At 38.5% G+C, this 14,933-nt stretch overlaps 1 protein-coding gene across 8 annotated transcripts in view; it reads right to left on the bottom strand.

Annotated features, from left to right (window-relative positions):
• The window catches only part of ST7 (suppression of tumorigenicity 7), a 233,750-nt gene that overhangs the window by 44,361 nt on the left and 174,456 nt on the right, over positions 1–14,933 (bottom strand). For all 8 annotated transcript variants that reach the window (XM_078059492.1, XM_078059494.1, XM_078059493.1 and 5 more), the window contains one exon: positions 12,768–12,882. In XM_078059492.1, coding sequence (XP_077915618.1) covers positions 12,768–12,882 — 115 coding nt within the window. The remainder of the gene's footprint in view (positions 1–12,767; positions 12,883–14,933) is intronic.

Raw genomic sequence — 14,933 nt, 5'->3', positions numbered from 1 at the left:
TCTGAAAGGGAAAGAACTTTCTCCAACTGTCTTAGGTATTCAAAATCAGATTGTCATAAAAATCTTTCATTAAAATCTACAATCTTGAATTTCATGTAATTGGTATCACAGAGTATGTACTCTTCCATGTCTGGCTTCTTTCACTCAGCATGATGTTTCTGAGATTCATCCCATGCTGTAGCATGTATCAGGCCTTTATTCTTTTTTATTGCTGAGTAGTATTTCATTTTGTGGATATACCACAATATGTTTGTTCTCTTGCTAATGGCTATTTGGGTTGTTTCTCAGTTTTGGGCTATTATGAATAAAGCTGTTGTGACCATTCTCTTAGATATGTAATTGGAAATGAAGTTGCTGAGTCAGAAAGTAGATACATGTTTAAACTGGTAAACAGTGCTCCAAAGTGGTTGTAGGAAGTTTGCAGAAAGTAATATATGATGATAAAGGTCAGAAAAATGGTTACTTCTGGGTTAGAAGGCAGTTATTGGCCAAAAGGGGGCATGAGGCAGCCTTCTGAGATGATGGGAAGTTATATGATCCTGGGTAGTGATAACACATGTGTATTTTAAAAAGTCATCCCGCTCTATACTTCAGATTTGTGCATGTTACTATAGGTAATTTATAACTCAATTAAAAAGATTTTAAAAACACAAACCTATAATCCTGTGCTACCTGAAGCTGTCTTCTCTTCAGTCTAACTTCTATAACATTTCAGTTGCCTTTTATCATTCTGTCCCCTCTTCTCTCTATGAATCCTTATCTAAAAATTACTTACTGGTTTTGCCTTCCATAACAAAACAACATGATTATTTCTCATCAGCCTTTCAAATATTAAAATGGTTACAATATCTCCTCTAAACCTAATCTTTTCCAGAATAAATACTTCTCATTCCTCCACTGATATATTCTTCAGAACTTTTTTGTTTATTTTTGTTATAAAGCCATGAATGATTTCAAAATATGAGAATCAGAAGTGGAAGTAATCTTCTAAATCCCTGAAACATGACCAGTACAGAGCTCAGGGGAAATGCAGTCTGAGGAACTATAGCCGTAACACCTCCCTGAAGACCAGCTAGGATGGCCCTGATGTTGAGCAGTCCTTATTTGTTCCTATGATTGTGTGGTCAACAAACTCCCCGAGGTTCTATGCAAATTGATTTCAGCCAAAGCCAAGTCTTTTCTCTTTTACTTAAGCCATGAAAATTTACGAACCTATAAGCAAGATTTCGTATTTGATTCCATTAAATTTTAAACCTCAAAATGAAATCTAAACCACTAAATCTTAACGGTTTCAGAATATCATTCCAGGCTATTAGTCATCATTCTGACTCAAGCTACCACCCACAGCTTTGTTCCATACAATTCATAAGCATACCTTCTCACCAAATGACCATTATCATCATTGAAATTACCACTAACATTACCCTGGGCTTATTAAGCTTGCCAGACACTGGTGTTAATCACTTACACATTATTTTATTTACTCCTCAGAGCAACCCTTTGAGATAGGACTTACTCTTAGCCCTCTTTTTTAAAATTTTATTTTATTTTTTTAATTTAAATTCAAATAAGCCAACATATAGTACATCATTAGTTTTTGGTGTAGTGTTCAATGATTCATCAGTTGCATATAACACCCAGGGCTCATCACACCATGTGCCCTCCTTATATAGATGGGGAAAGTGAGGCATATAATGGTTAAGAAATATGCCAATATATAAAAAAAAAAAGCCAATATCACATAGTTAAAACAAATATGCGCAAATGATTTTGAACTGTGCTATACTGTCTATAAGGTCTGATTTATAAAAATACTGACCATGGCAATACCAAGGAGGGGATCCAGGAATGCTATTCTAGAGATCACCCTAAATTTGCAATGGTCTGCAATGATGTATGTGCAACCATTTATTAATGGTAATAATAGGTATTATATATACAATTTAAACCATTAAATTATACCATTTATTAATGGTTATAATAGATATTATATACACCACTTATACCATTAAATCACACCATTTATCAATGATACAACTGGTACTATGACACATTATTCCACATTACCTAAAAAGGTAGCATTCAAAACATTCTCAAATATTTTAATTAAATATATAAATACATCTATGGTATTCCTCTAATTCAGAAATATGAAGAAAAATGGCCATTAAATTAGTAAGAAACATTTAAAGACTGTTGTATGGACTACAAATATTTTCACATCCACTATCTCATCTGTTTTTATTTAGCACAACTTCCTTAGTAAATCCATGTTGGATCTTCAATCACCTCTTTCTTTCCTAAATGTTAGTAAACCACATAATCATCTAGAATTTTACTGTGATTGACTTATTTGTTGAAATTCTTAAAAAGCAAAAAAAGAATCAAAAGTACTGAGGGCAAGTAGTGAATAGGAATGAATAAAGGTATATTTTTATCCATTTATTAACACATTACTATCTTCTCCAAATAGGAGCTCTACAAGATGGATCAAAGAATTGGACAACAGCAAACAACTGTGAAGGTCAAAAATCTTTTATTTTACAGATGAAAAAATACAAGATCAGAGAAGCTAAATGATATATATGCTTCAGAGCCACCTAACTAATTAGTGACAGAGTTGGTCTTGCAATGCCTGGTCCCTGTCACCATCCCGTACTGCCAATGTGATGCTTGCTTCTGTTTTCTTCATTGTCATTCTCTTATACTTTCTTCATCAGTTTGCTTGGAAAACAACTTCACAAGGGAAGTCCTGAGACTTTAGCTTCCTCTGGACTTGAGCAACTCTAACCACCTGCTTACAGGTTTCTACCCCACTTTTATATACTTATTTAATGATTTGTCACTCTGACCTTTCATATACTTTAATCATTTGTGTTTCCTTTACATTTTTTTCATTGGGAATAACTATAATATCATCGTCTAGAACCTCCCATCTTTTTTGAACCATTTCCACTTAAAAATCTGTGTCTTCTACGCTGAATGGTGTCAGCACAAAGTTGTTCACTGAATCTCGAGTTAGAGGTTTATATTTATCTTTCCTCTGACTTAAAAAAGGGTATAGCTTTTGGCTTTTTGTTGTCATTTGTTTGTTTTTAGATTCAGGAAATCTGTCTATGACCAATGTTCCCTTCTTTGACTGCTATGAGCTATAAGATAACATGATCTCCTTCTCTTAAAGTTCTTCCATTTTGGTAAAAATTAAATTCAGCATATTAATTACTCTCAGGCTTTGCCTACTTTAGTAGCAACTGAACTGTCAGCAAGGCAAGAATTTATCAGATGTGAGGCACCTGGGTGGCTCAGTTGGTTAAGCGTCTGCCTTAGGCTCAGGTCATGATCTCAGGGTCCTGAATTTGAGTCCTGCATCAGGCTCTCTGCTCAGTGGGGAGCCTGCTTCTCCCTCTCCCTCTGCTGCTCCCCTGCCTGTGCTCTCTCTCTCTGTCAAATAAATAAATAAAAATCTTTTTTTTAAAAAAGTGTATCAGGTGCTTTGCTTTTAGCAAATAAGACTTGTAGATCTGCACACACAGGCATTCACATCCTGTACTGCACTGTCTCTAAATTCACAACCTTTAAAGATGAGGTGGACACTCCACCTGTTCCCCACATTCCACATTTTTTCTCCCGTGTCATTGTATGACTCAGCAGAAGTAGGTAGGTGTTGATGGGCTGTATGAGTCCCAGCAGGCTCTAACTGTGTTACACTCCCCTGACAGATTATCTAAGGTTTATGCTAGGTCTACATAGACTTCAATTTCCTATAGTTAAGAGATCACCAGAAAGCAAATGAAATTAAGTGGTTAGAGCTTAAAATAGGAAGTTTTGATAAACTCGGAAATAAAAAAGCTTCTGCATTGGGATTCTCATTTGCTGTTTAAAGAAGAAAAACCAAACTCTTATAATTTTTGGTTGAAAGCCTCCCAAGTATCTCCCTAATGGAGAGAATCCTGCTTCTCTGAGTCTGAAACCACTTCACTGGCACTCTACAGTGGCACTCCACTCCCTCATGTCTTAGTGCTTCCACACTCTGGGTTCATCCCTCAACCACCTCAAGTCAAAAAAGGGCAGAGTATGAATCTACTGTGCCACTCTCTCCACTTTGAGGTCAGACTGGAGCCCATCCCTGCTGAGATTGCCTCACGGTCTCCCCATGGCCGGTGGAATTAGGTCCAAAGCTCTGTGAGGTGCAGTCCCTTCCTAACTCACCCAATGCATCTTCAGCCCTTTGCTGCAGCCCTCCACCATTCCTATGCTTTGTAGGATACATGGAGTATTCCACACAGGCTGGGTCAATCCTGCTCCTGAACCTTTCCATATGTTCTGTCTCTAGTATTTTCACTGTCTGGCTCAACTCAGGTGCCACCTCCACCAGGAAGGCTTCTCTCACTTCCCCCTGGGTAAAGTGTCCCTTCCATACTCGGTTAAATTCTATTGCAGTCTTTACAGCAATTGTTTTCTTCCTTCCCTCTCCTACTTACGTGGTGTGTGCTAGGAGTAACAGCTGTGTTTCTTCGTCACTTTGTACCCTCGAACCAAAACAATGTCTAAAACATGGTGGTCCTGTGTTTGCTGAAAGAAATCTTAAGTTAATGTACTAACATCTCAAATCACTTGATATTAGCTCCCTTTGATATGCAAGCACTTACATCTAATTTAGCTTCTGGAAGCCGAAACTGTCAGGACTGATGGATGTACTAAGAGAGAGTCAGAAACTTGTTATTTCTCAGCATGTGTACTGCGTTTATCATGCTTATGGCATTCCAGCAAAATGAATGAAACTGTACTGGTGCTCTAAATCCAGATGTCTGTTTGAGACAGCAGTGAAGTTTACAAGTGAGGCAGGAAGAAAGCAAGAGTACAAGCTGACAAGGTTGAAGGGAAGTAGAAGGGTTTGGGGCCAAAAACAAGGAAGGCAAACCACACCTCTTCTGGCTCCCTAGGACCCTTTATGGGAATGAGGCCACTGAAGGAAAAGGTCATCTCAGGGAGAATGACTCTTAAGTTTTCAAAAGTCATAAATGCTCATAATAGCAAAATTGAAATTCAATGTAATAATCTTGGAGGAAATTTATGGAATTTGGAGCAAAACTGTCAATTTGATGTGTCTCAGAAAACCCATGGGGTAAAACTTTAGATAGAAGTTTTTTCAGTGATAATCTTTTTGACCTAATTTCCTTTTGTTCATCTACAATAATAATCATCAAGATATAATTTTAAAAGGATCATTATTGTTCCTATGCATGAGCTAGATCAATTGAGGGTCAATTTCATATCTATAATTCCAAAACAATGTTTTCAAGGGTAGCAGCCAGCATAAATAAGTCCCAAAGCACCTCACAAATGAGGACACTATGTCATAGTGCATCTCCGTCTAAAAAGTCATTCATTCACTACAGCTGCTCGGAATGTCTACCCCTGCACAGGAGTGTCCGAGAAGAAAACACAGGGCTTCTCTCAAAGGGTTTCTTTCTCTGCACCACTTGAGCATGTTTCAAACAGATTCAGAAAGCACTGATGCATCCCACCTCAATTTACTGTGGGTGGTTTTGACTTTTTGGGTTTTTTTGTTTTTTTGTTGTTACTGTTTTTTTACATCTTTCTCTACCAGACAATAAAGCTTCTTGGCAACACAGAATAGATTATATTCATCTCTGAATCTGAATGCACCTAAAAGTTAGTATTTTCAATATAAGGGTTTGATGGATCCCTGCTGAATTAATTTGAAAAGAAACTAACCTAATTACTCTCTGTAATCATTTAAGATTATGGAGTATCAAGTACCTTTTCTGGGTCAGGCAACACATTGATATACTGGAAGTTTATATTAATCCAACACATTTGGCCTTGACAATGCTTTTGGAGCCATCAACTGACTGACCAAACAAACAAAAATGCAGCCCATTTCTCCTTCCTAACCTGTTAATGGATGAGGTGTGATATAACTGTCCCATTATGTGATGCTGTCCTCCCTGTGGCTTTCTTCAGTAAAATTTCTCAGTTTACTTCTGTACATGATATGATACAAAGCAAACAACAGAAATGTAGAATTCTGTCCTTAGAATTATTTTTTGTTTTGTTCTGTTTTTTTGGGTTTTTTTTTTTTTTGTTCCAGACAGTGTATGGTCTCTTTGTCCCACCTTTAAAAAGCCAATCCAAAATCCCTTTGTGCCACCTGGGAGTTCAATGATTCAATCGGGAAATACTACATGACCTTAGTAATTTGGTGCAGGGGGAGGGGCAGGCAACACAGACTCAACTACACCCAGAAAAATTCATCTTGTGCTACAAAGCCAAACACCAGATGTTATTTGCAACTTTTGGGTTGGATTACTCTAGAAGGTCTGTGTCAGAGAGCCCTTCTGTGGCCAGTGCCCCGGAGTCAAACACAGCAGTTTATGTGATGGTAATGGCTGGCGGGGGGGGGGGGGGGGGGGTTACCTTGGTAAATTATGATAACTAGGCAATAAGGATTACTAAAGCCAATATAAATTTCAAGGGTTTGTTCATGTGCCAACTATGTGAATTACAAATGTATGCATTCATAAAATGTCTTCCATCATTAGAGACAACAGAAGTTTCTCATGCATACAGTCTTCACTGAAATAACATCTATTGTTAGAACTCCTGGCTCATTGCACGTATAATAGGACAGTCAGTCAACTGCTAATTGAAGGGCCTCGTTCACTTGACAGAACTACCTACCTCTTGGTGTCCCAGTCAGCAGGACATCCAGTGCAAAAGCTGTAAGGGGCCATCATTTCTTAGTGACTCATGCTTACCAGCCTGAAGTCATAGCTCAGGGTATCAGTGCTGATAATCATTTTCTTCTTTGAAGCAGTGATGTGATTCATTTGCCCATTTTTACAGAAGGATGCTCTTCAACATTTGCCTTGGTATCCTTGATCTTTTACATAAGAACCAGCCCAGGGAAGGGAGCTAGACTAGGCTTACAGTCTGTCACGAGGGACTGACTGCATTTCAAATCTTCTTTCTTGAATGCAGCCTAATTTTGTAGTAGATCTATCTCAGAAGCTGTTGTGCCTGTGGCATCAAAACTCAAAACCACACACTTGACTGAAAACCTCTGTTTTCAATCTACTGACCATAAAAATGGTCTTGATACATTGACACTTTACCCAGGGGGAAGTGAGAGAAGCCTTCCTGGTGGAGGTGGCACCTGAGTTGAGCCAGACAGTGAAAATACTAGAGACAGAACATATGGAAAGGTTCAGGAGCAGGATTGACCCAGCCTGTGTGGAATACTCCATGTATCAGCATACTACATGCTGTATCAGTCGTTATAAGTATCAGCAAAAAGCTGATACAAAACAGTATCAGCAAAAAGCTTATTCTCTGAATAGTCTCAACATAGAATAATTCCCTAATGCTTTCTTTAGAACCTCTGTTTTCAATCTACTGAGATTAAAGTATTTCCCCCAGTGTTAGAAACATGTCCTGTTCTTGAAAGTATACCCTCTGCACATTACAGATGGCAGATAATAATGCTAATTTAGGATGGGCTTGATGGCACCATAAAAATGGTCTTGATACATTGTTGCATTTATATAACATTCATGACTATATAAAAGGCCAGTTTGTCCCTCACAGGGAAATTTCTGTCCCAAATTAAGGGCAATCACTAAATGACCTAATGGAGTCAATATCCAAAAGAGCTTGGACTTGTATTTCCATTGGTGCAAATTGCCCCAAGGCTGAAACAATTTGTCTTTTGATCAGGAATGAAAATCCCTGGCACTTTTTTTTTCAGCTTTCCAAAAGTTTAAGAATTGTTTGTAGATAAAACTAAGCATTTCCATTCTTATCAAATATCTATCTATCTACATGTCCTATTAGATACATAAGTAATTTTAATAACAGGCCATAACACTGCCTTTTGGGGGGGCACAAGACAGGGTTCTTATTCTCTCATTTTAACTGACATTTTATATATGGTTTTCCTTTTGAACGAAATGGATTGAGAACAGTGGTGAAGTTCAGGAGTAATCTTGGCTCTTTATAATGACTGAGAGTTACTGAATGCTTAATGTGTACCCCACGCTGTTCTAAACATTTAACATGGATTAACTACTGTAATCCTCATGAAAAATTCCCAGCTGTGTGATCTTGAGCAAGTTACTTAGCCTTTCTAAGCCTTGATTCCATTTCCAGAGAAAGAAACTGAGGCTTAGAAGGTTAAGTAATATGCTGAAGTTCAGTCAGCTGGTGAAAGGCAGACCTGGCCCTTGATCTCAGCAGGCTGGCACCCGGGGTGACAGCCCCTGGTGTCCCCCAGGGATCACTAACTAGAGACCAGACCAAACTAGACGCTCCCAAAAGTATCTTGTAGCAATCACACTCGCATTCACTTGCTCTAGAAGATTCTTCTAAAGTTGAAATGCACAAATGATAATGAATAATAAATGCATGAATTCTTTTCCACATTACCACTCTAATCTTTGAGACGTCAGTTTTCAACCTAGGTGGCCTATAAGCTCCTTTGAAAGGCACCCAAAGCTTATAACAACTTTCTCAATGGTTCCAAAAGAAGGTTCTGATGACTTAAGGATCTTAAAAACATTTCTGTGTTTATAGCTAATGTATGACTGAAAAAAAAAAAAAGATGATAAATCTCAAATTAAATCAACACCATACATCAAATCCCTTTTGTGACAAAGAAACCAGGCATAAGGTGATTGAAAATAGAAAGCCATATTTTAAAGAGAGTTACAGAAAGATAAGCAAATAGAGATATACCAGGTTCTTAAGGAATGATTAAAAAGGAATCTTAAGGGGCACCTGGGTGGCTCAGTCAGTTAAGCATCTGCCTTCGGCTCAGATCATGATCCCAGGGTCCTGGGATCGAGCCTCCCATCGGGCTCCCTGCTCAGCGGGAAGCCTGCTTCTCCCTCTCCCACTCCCCCTTGTGTTCCCTCTCTCACTGTGTCTCTCTCTGTCAAATAAATAAAATCTTTAAAAAAAAAAAAAAGATTCTTAAAAGACAATTTGGCATCACTGAAATTCTGTACCATGGCTCCAGCCCACCTAACTCATGCCTTTCCAAAAGGAGTGAGAGAGGCAGAGCAAGTCATTCAGCAAGGCTTACATTTATGGAAAACACATGGGCTTTTAGAGCCAGAGAGACCTGGATTTGAATCCCAGTTCTGCAGTTTTCAAGGAATGTGGTCTTGAAAGTTACTTAAACTCACAAGCCTCAGTTTCTGCATCTGCTAAAATGGTGTAACTACCTCCTTGCAAGGTTATTGAGGGTTACAGGTAATGTGTGTAACATGCTTGGCACATCGTAGGTTCTCGATAAACTGTAGCTAATAATAACAACAAGAATGGTGTTAATAAAAACAATAAAAAAAAATACTGCCAACAGTAGAGAAAGTGGAAGCATGATGGCTAAGACCATGGGCCTGGAGTCAGACCACCTCAGTTTTGATTCTGGCTTTCCTTTCCTCATGGAATTCACATCTTATTGAACAAAGACGGACCTCAGTTTCTCTCTTTTCTCTCACAATATAACATCTCCATGGCTTTACTTTGGCATCTTAGGCTCTTCATTTGAACAAGTTACTTAACTTATCTCTGTACCAGTTACCACAGCTATAAAATGGGGCTAATAATAGTATCTGCCTCATATGCCTGTGGTAAGAATAAATGAGTTCATCCGTGTAGAGCTTAGAATCCTGTCTGACCCTGACACAATATAAGAACTCAATAAATGCTAGCTGTAGCCGCTGTTATTTTAGTCTTTGTGTGAAGGACTCCAAAAGCAGGACCAACCACCTGGATAAAAAATGCCCACCCATAATGTGGGTTAGCAAACTGAAAAAAGAGTACGAAAACTCCTGAGGATAGCAAGACAGCACTTCAGACTAATGGCTGGAAAAACATAACATGAGAAGTGATCTCAAGGGCAAAATCAAAATTAAACTACAGATTACAAGGAGGTATGACCAATTCACTGGTAATCCTACTAGGGATCCAGGTGCTTCACTGTAAAAGGAGTTTGTGAATATCACTTTTAAAACTCAAACCTAAAAAAAATTTTTTTAAAAGGTGAAGAACAAAAAGAATGAGGCAAAGGAATACATGTTACCTTCCTCCCTCCTCTGAACATGTTGGTCTCCCCTGCCTTGCCATATTTCTAAATCCTTTTTGCAAAGGTCAGGAAAGCAGCACAAATCCCACTGTGTCACTTCCCAACATACTATTTAAAAAATTCGGCCACCTAGCAAAAGTAATAAAGAAGGACTGCTGTACCCATAAACCATCCAAGAAATAGCTACCCAACCAGAGCATTCCAATTCTCAAAGATAACATATAATCGTGCTGCTTTGGGTGTGGCTCTATGAAGAGGGATGGGGAGGTTGGGATTCAAAGTGCTGTCTCCAGCATCTCATGGATTAGACTGATGACATCTGAACTAGGGTGAGGAACAGAGCACCCCTAATTGCTGTCTGTACTCCAAGCCCTCTAAAGCACCCACACTTTCTTGCACAGGGCCAGAAAAATGAGGCAACAACTCAGTCAAGATCCTTTGGGTCTCCAGGAAAAGCAGCAGGGCTGAACTTGAAAGAGCCCATTTTATGGTATGGGGTGAGAAACAAGAGGCATGTTTTTTAATAGTCTTGTGTGGTTATGGCTCATTCTACAAGAACAGTAACTTCAGCAGCCACTTCATTATATTTCTACTGTAAATGACACAGGCCTGAGCCAAGTCCTCACCAAAACACCCTCCAGAATTCAGTCGGGGTTAGGTCATCTGCAGTCTATTGACAACTGCTGAACTCAAAACTCCTACCAAGGCATCTCAGCAACAGTATGTGTCCTGCCACTAATGAGGCTCTTTTTCCATGAATAATGAATAAGAACATCATCTCTGTTGCCAGGTACACAACATAAACAAAGCTCAACACAAGGGCCCTGGTATGGTGAGTTTGTCCATTCGCAACAAAGGAATTTTGCGAAGTGTGAGCCAAGTTTTAGTGGAGGGTGGGACGGGCTGTTATAACAAATAATGTGAACATATGTTATCAGAATCTAATAAATCAGTGTTTGGTTGTTGTGGAGCCGAGGCTGTGCAATGGGATAGATAGAGATGACAGAAAGCTCCAAATGAGTTCATTTCTCTATTTTACAATCAGTCTTGTAACACGAAGCTGACGATTTCTGTAATGAACTGAGATTGTTGTGAAAGGAGCCTTACGAGACTTGAGACATCAAAGGCTCTACCAGTTAGAACTTTTTTCTTAAGCCTTGGTGTACTAGGTTGAGCACAGGTCGGCATCAGGGATGAGAACACCAGAACCTCGCTACGGCACTGATGGCTACAGGGTAGCATCTGGAAAAAGTGCATGGCCACCTAAACCCAGGTGCATGGGACTGGGTTCCTTTTGCACCAAAAGACCCTCAGTGTATGAGCATTTTGCTTATAAGGTAGTCTTATGGCTTAGATTCCCAAGGTCAGCCAAATAGTGAGATTCCAGCAAATAAACAGAGAACAAAAGTGAGCTGACATGAAGGCCAAACAGTCTTTATTTTGTTTACTATGAAGTATGCCACAAATACTTTTCTCTCTTCCTAAAATCAGTTCCATACTAGGTAGCATATATCTTGTTACACAGGGCCAAGTATGCACAGGCCAAGTAATGCCATCACTGGCTGAGGGCTTGTAGTTTCCACTGATTTGAGCAAGAATTAACAACAAAACAAAACCAAGTCTCCCAATGCTTCAGTTTCCCCAACTGTAGGAGGTAACAACTCCAACCTGCTTCACAGATCCCTTATGAAGAACTGTGCATTAAAATAAAATAGTTCGTTCTATTAGTTTGAGGAATTCCTGGAAATTTTGACCTGAACAGTTCTTTAAATGTACTGAAGATGCTTACTAAAAAAAGAATAGTTTACAAAGCAAAAAATGAGCATGTGATAAAAGTAATCACTCCCTAACATCCATTTTAGAAGCAAACAAATGAAATAAGGTAGAATAATAATCCTGCAGAGATTCCAAGAGCTAGGTCATGGCAGGGAATTATGTGGATAACTCTTATGCAATTAATCAAATAGTGAATTCACAGAAAATGGCAATATAACACAAGAGTTTTGAAATCTCTAAGATGTGTCAGTTTATTTTTCTGGTTTATTAAGAACAGGCAAAATGAAATAAGCTCATGGGTAAGTAACGTGAATGGCAAAGGGACTTCAAAGCCCTTTGCGTGCAGAAATGGGGGGTATTCTGCTAATGAGGAGAAGACCTGGGATGAAGGACACATTCTTTTATCTTCAAATATTTCCTGAACTGTCACAAGAGCTGTAGTAAGGGCTACCAGCTGTTCTATATTGCTTCAAAGGATCAACATGACCAACCAGTAGTGGTCACAGTCATCCCATGTGGGGTCACAGCAGGAGCTCGAACAGTTGGGGCTGTTTCCACAGGATACGTGTTGCCTGCAGAGGTTCTGAGTGATTCCTGACAATGGGGGCAATAAAGCAGAGCATGCCTAACTCTTGTTGACAGGAAGAGTAGAAGGGAACCTACGGGGAGGGAAGGAGAGGCATGCGGCACCGGCCCCCACTGACCAACCATAAAACTCTAAGATTTTATAAAATGCCATCATAAAACTGTAGATAAAAAAATCTGTAAGTGGGTAGTTGTTAAAGTCCTATACTATTTGAAATGATCTTTCTGATCTAATCACTGAAATATATCAAGAAGAAAAAAATACTCAAGTAGATAAAAATACCCAAGAACTTACCATCATACTTTGCTAAGACTGCCTGAACATCAGCATATGCTTGTAGTTCCAGAAGAGCTTCTAAAAGGTTTTCATGGATGTTGAACATGCTCAGCAAGGGGAACTCCTTCATTAACTAGGAAAGAAGAAATCAAGGATAATTAATATGTATTTCTTACTTTCTAAAAGTATAACAAGTACTGAATTGTAATACATTTATATGATAAAAAAGTATAATACAATTTTAGATAATACTGAATTTTAGGTTATACTGAATTTTAAGCATTCATGCCAATTATTATTTTGTAAAGAATTAAATGCTCAAATCTTTTCCCGCTATTTTGGAAAAATGGCAACTTTGAATTTGTGAGAACCTAACGTGGAAGAAAATCCAAAAGAGATGGGGTTTCATAAAAACTGAGGAAGATGCTTAGAGGTAGCACACAGTAATGTTAAAATATGATAGAGGCAAATTAGGTAAAAGTTGAACACTATCTCATAGGCGTTGACAGTTTTACTTCATTAAGAGCAGTTTGATGAAAGCCAGAGAACAGAAAGGGAGGCAAGCAGGCACTATTCTTTTGAGCAGCCTGGTGACAAAGTTATGGAGAAAAGGCAGGAAAATACGGGTTGAGAAAATGTGCAGGTAGCGATAGAGAGTGGTAGAAGGGAAAGATGTTCATGAGTTCCTGCATGATGGCCTCAAAAAGACAGGATTCAAGATCATTTTCTGAAACTGAGGGAAGAGGTGACAGGGAGTAAGTTTGAAGATGGGGGTGAAAGTACAGAACAGCCATAAAGAAGAGAACTGCTTGGGAAACAATTTAGGATTGCAAAGGCCATCTTGAGGGCTTAGCAAATTTGGGACCATGAATTCACAGAGGCTACAATTAGCATGCTTGTCAAGTTTTAGTTAGCAGTGCTCACCAGCCCAGGTACAGTAGCAAACATGTCAGATAATGAGGTTGAACCTAGGCAGATTGAATTGGATTCAGAAGAAAGTTGAGGAGCAAGGAGAGTTGGCTAGAATGAGGAAAGAATGATTACAGGAATGGCCTAAAGGTTTTAGACAAGAAGGGGAACAGGAGGGGTCCAAAGGGAGTTAAAAGATACAATATTGAACTTCATTGGAAAGCAAAGAAAGAAAGGACCAAGAATTTCCAAGTAAAATCTATCTTAGAGAAAGATAACCAGGTTCTTTATACAGCAAAATCATATACATATATGGTATATATACATGTGTATATATGCACTGATGTATATGTACATGTATATGTCCTTTATTTAATCTTTTATAAGGAAACTGTTTTCTATTATAACACAATGCCCTCTTAAAAAGTGGTAACTCTTTTTTGATGTCAACATCTTTAAAGCAACTGTGCTGAGGAAAATAATACTCAAAAATAGGCTAACACACTGTTAAGTAAGAAACCAGTGGATATGTTGCCTTGACTATTCACTTCTTCCTACATTAGGAACATTTGCCACATTGTCTTGTTTTTTAAAGCCAAGAATCATTTAGCATATCTCTAAAAATAAATAATTTTCTGCAGCCCCAAAGAGCATCATATTACCAGCAAAAAACACCTATCAAAATGATTATGTGTTCAATAAGACTGTCTGAACCCTCTAGGGACAGCCTGCAGTATTTTCATTGCTAGTAAAGGAAGTGAATAAGACTATACCACACATTGTTGATGTTCTGTAACCAATAAAAGTATTTCTTGCTCTGGTTCACTTTGATTCTGGTTGACATCACCCTTTGATTTTTTTTCCTCTTTCTAATTAGAGCTTGTTAGAATTAAAGTTCCCTGTCATTCAGCATTTGGCAACACAATAAAGACACTCTTTAAACTGCAACATTTAAACATTTACCATTTTTGACCAATTCTTCAGGTAAAGGTCAAACTTCAAGGACATCAGTCATATTCTGAAATTTTAAAACTGTAATTCCAAATACTAGCATGCTGAAGCTTAAACACTGAGAGGGGAGTCCAACTAAGAGCCAATGAGGAGTCTCGGCCTGTTTCAGCAGAACTGGAAGAAGGACGCTAGCAGTTTGGGCAGGAGTGCTTCCATTGGAAGCTTGGAGAGAGTATACAGTGTCTAAAAACATAATCACCAACAAAAAGATTTTAAACATGGCAAATAGCAAATGTTAGAGAACTAATCAAAGTCATATGACAA

The sequence above is a fragment of the Halichoerus grypus genome, chromosome 12 (assembly GCF_964656455.1).
Source record: "Halichoerus grypus chromosome 12, mHalGry1.hap1.1, whole genome shotgun sequence".
NCBI lineage: Eukaryota > Metazoa > Chordata > Mammalia > Carnivora > Phocidae > Halichoerus > Halichoerus grypus.
This window is presented reverse-complemented; position numbering and strand designations above follow the sequence as displayed.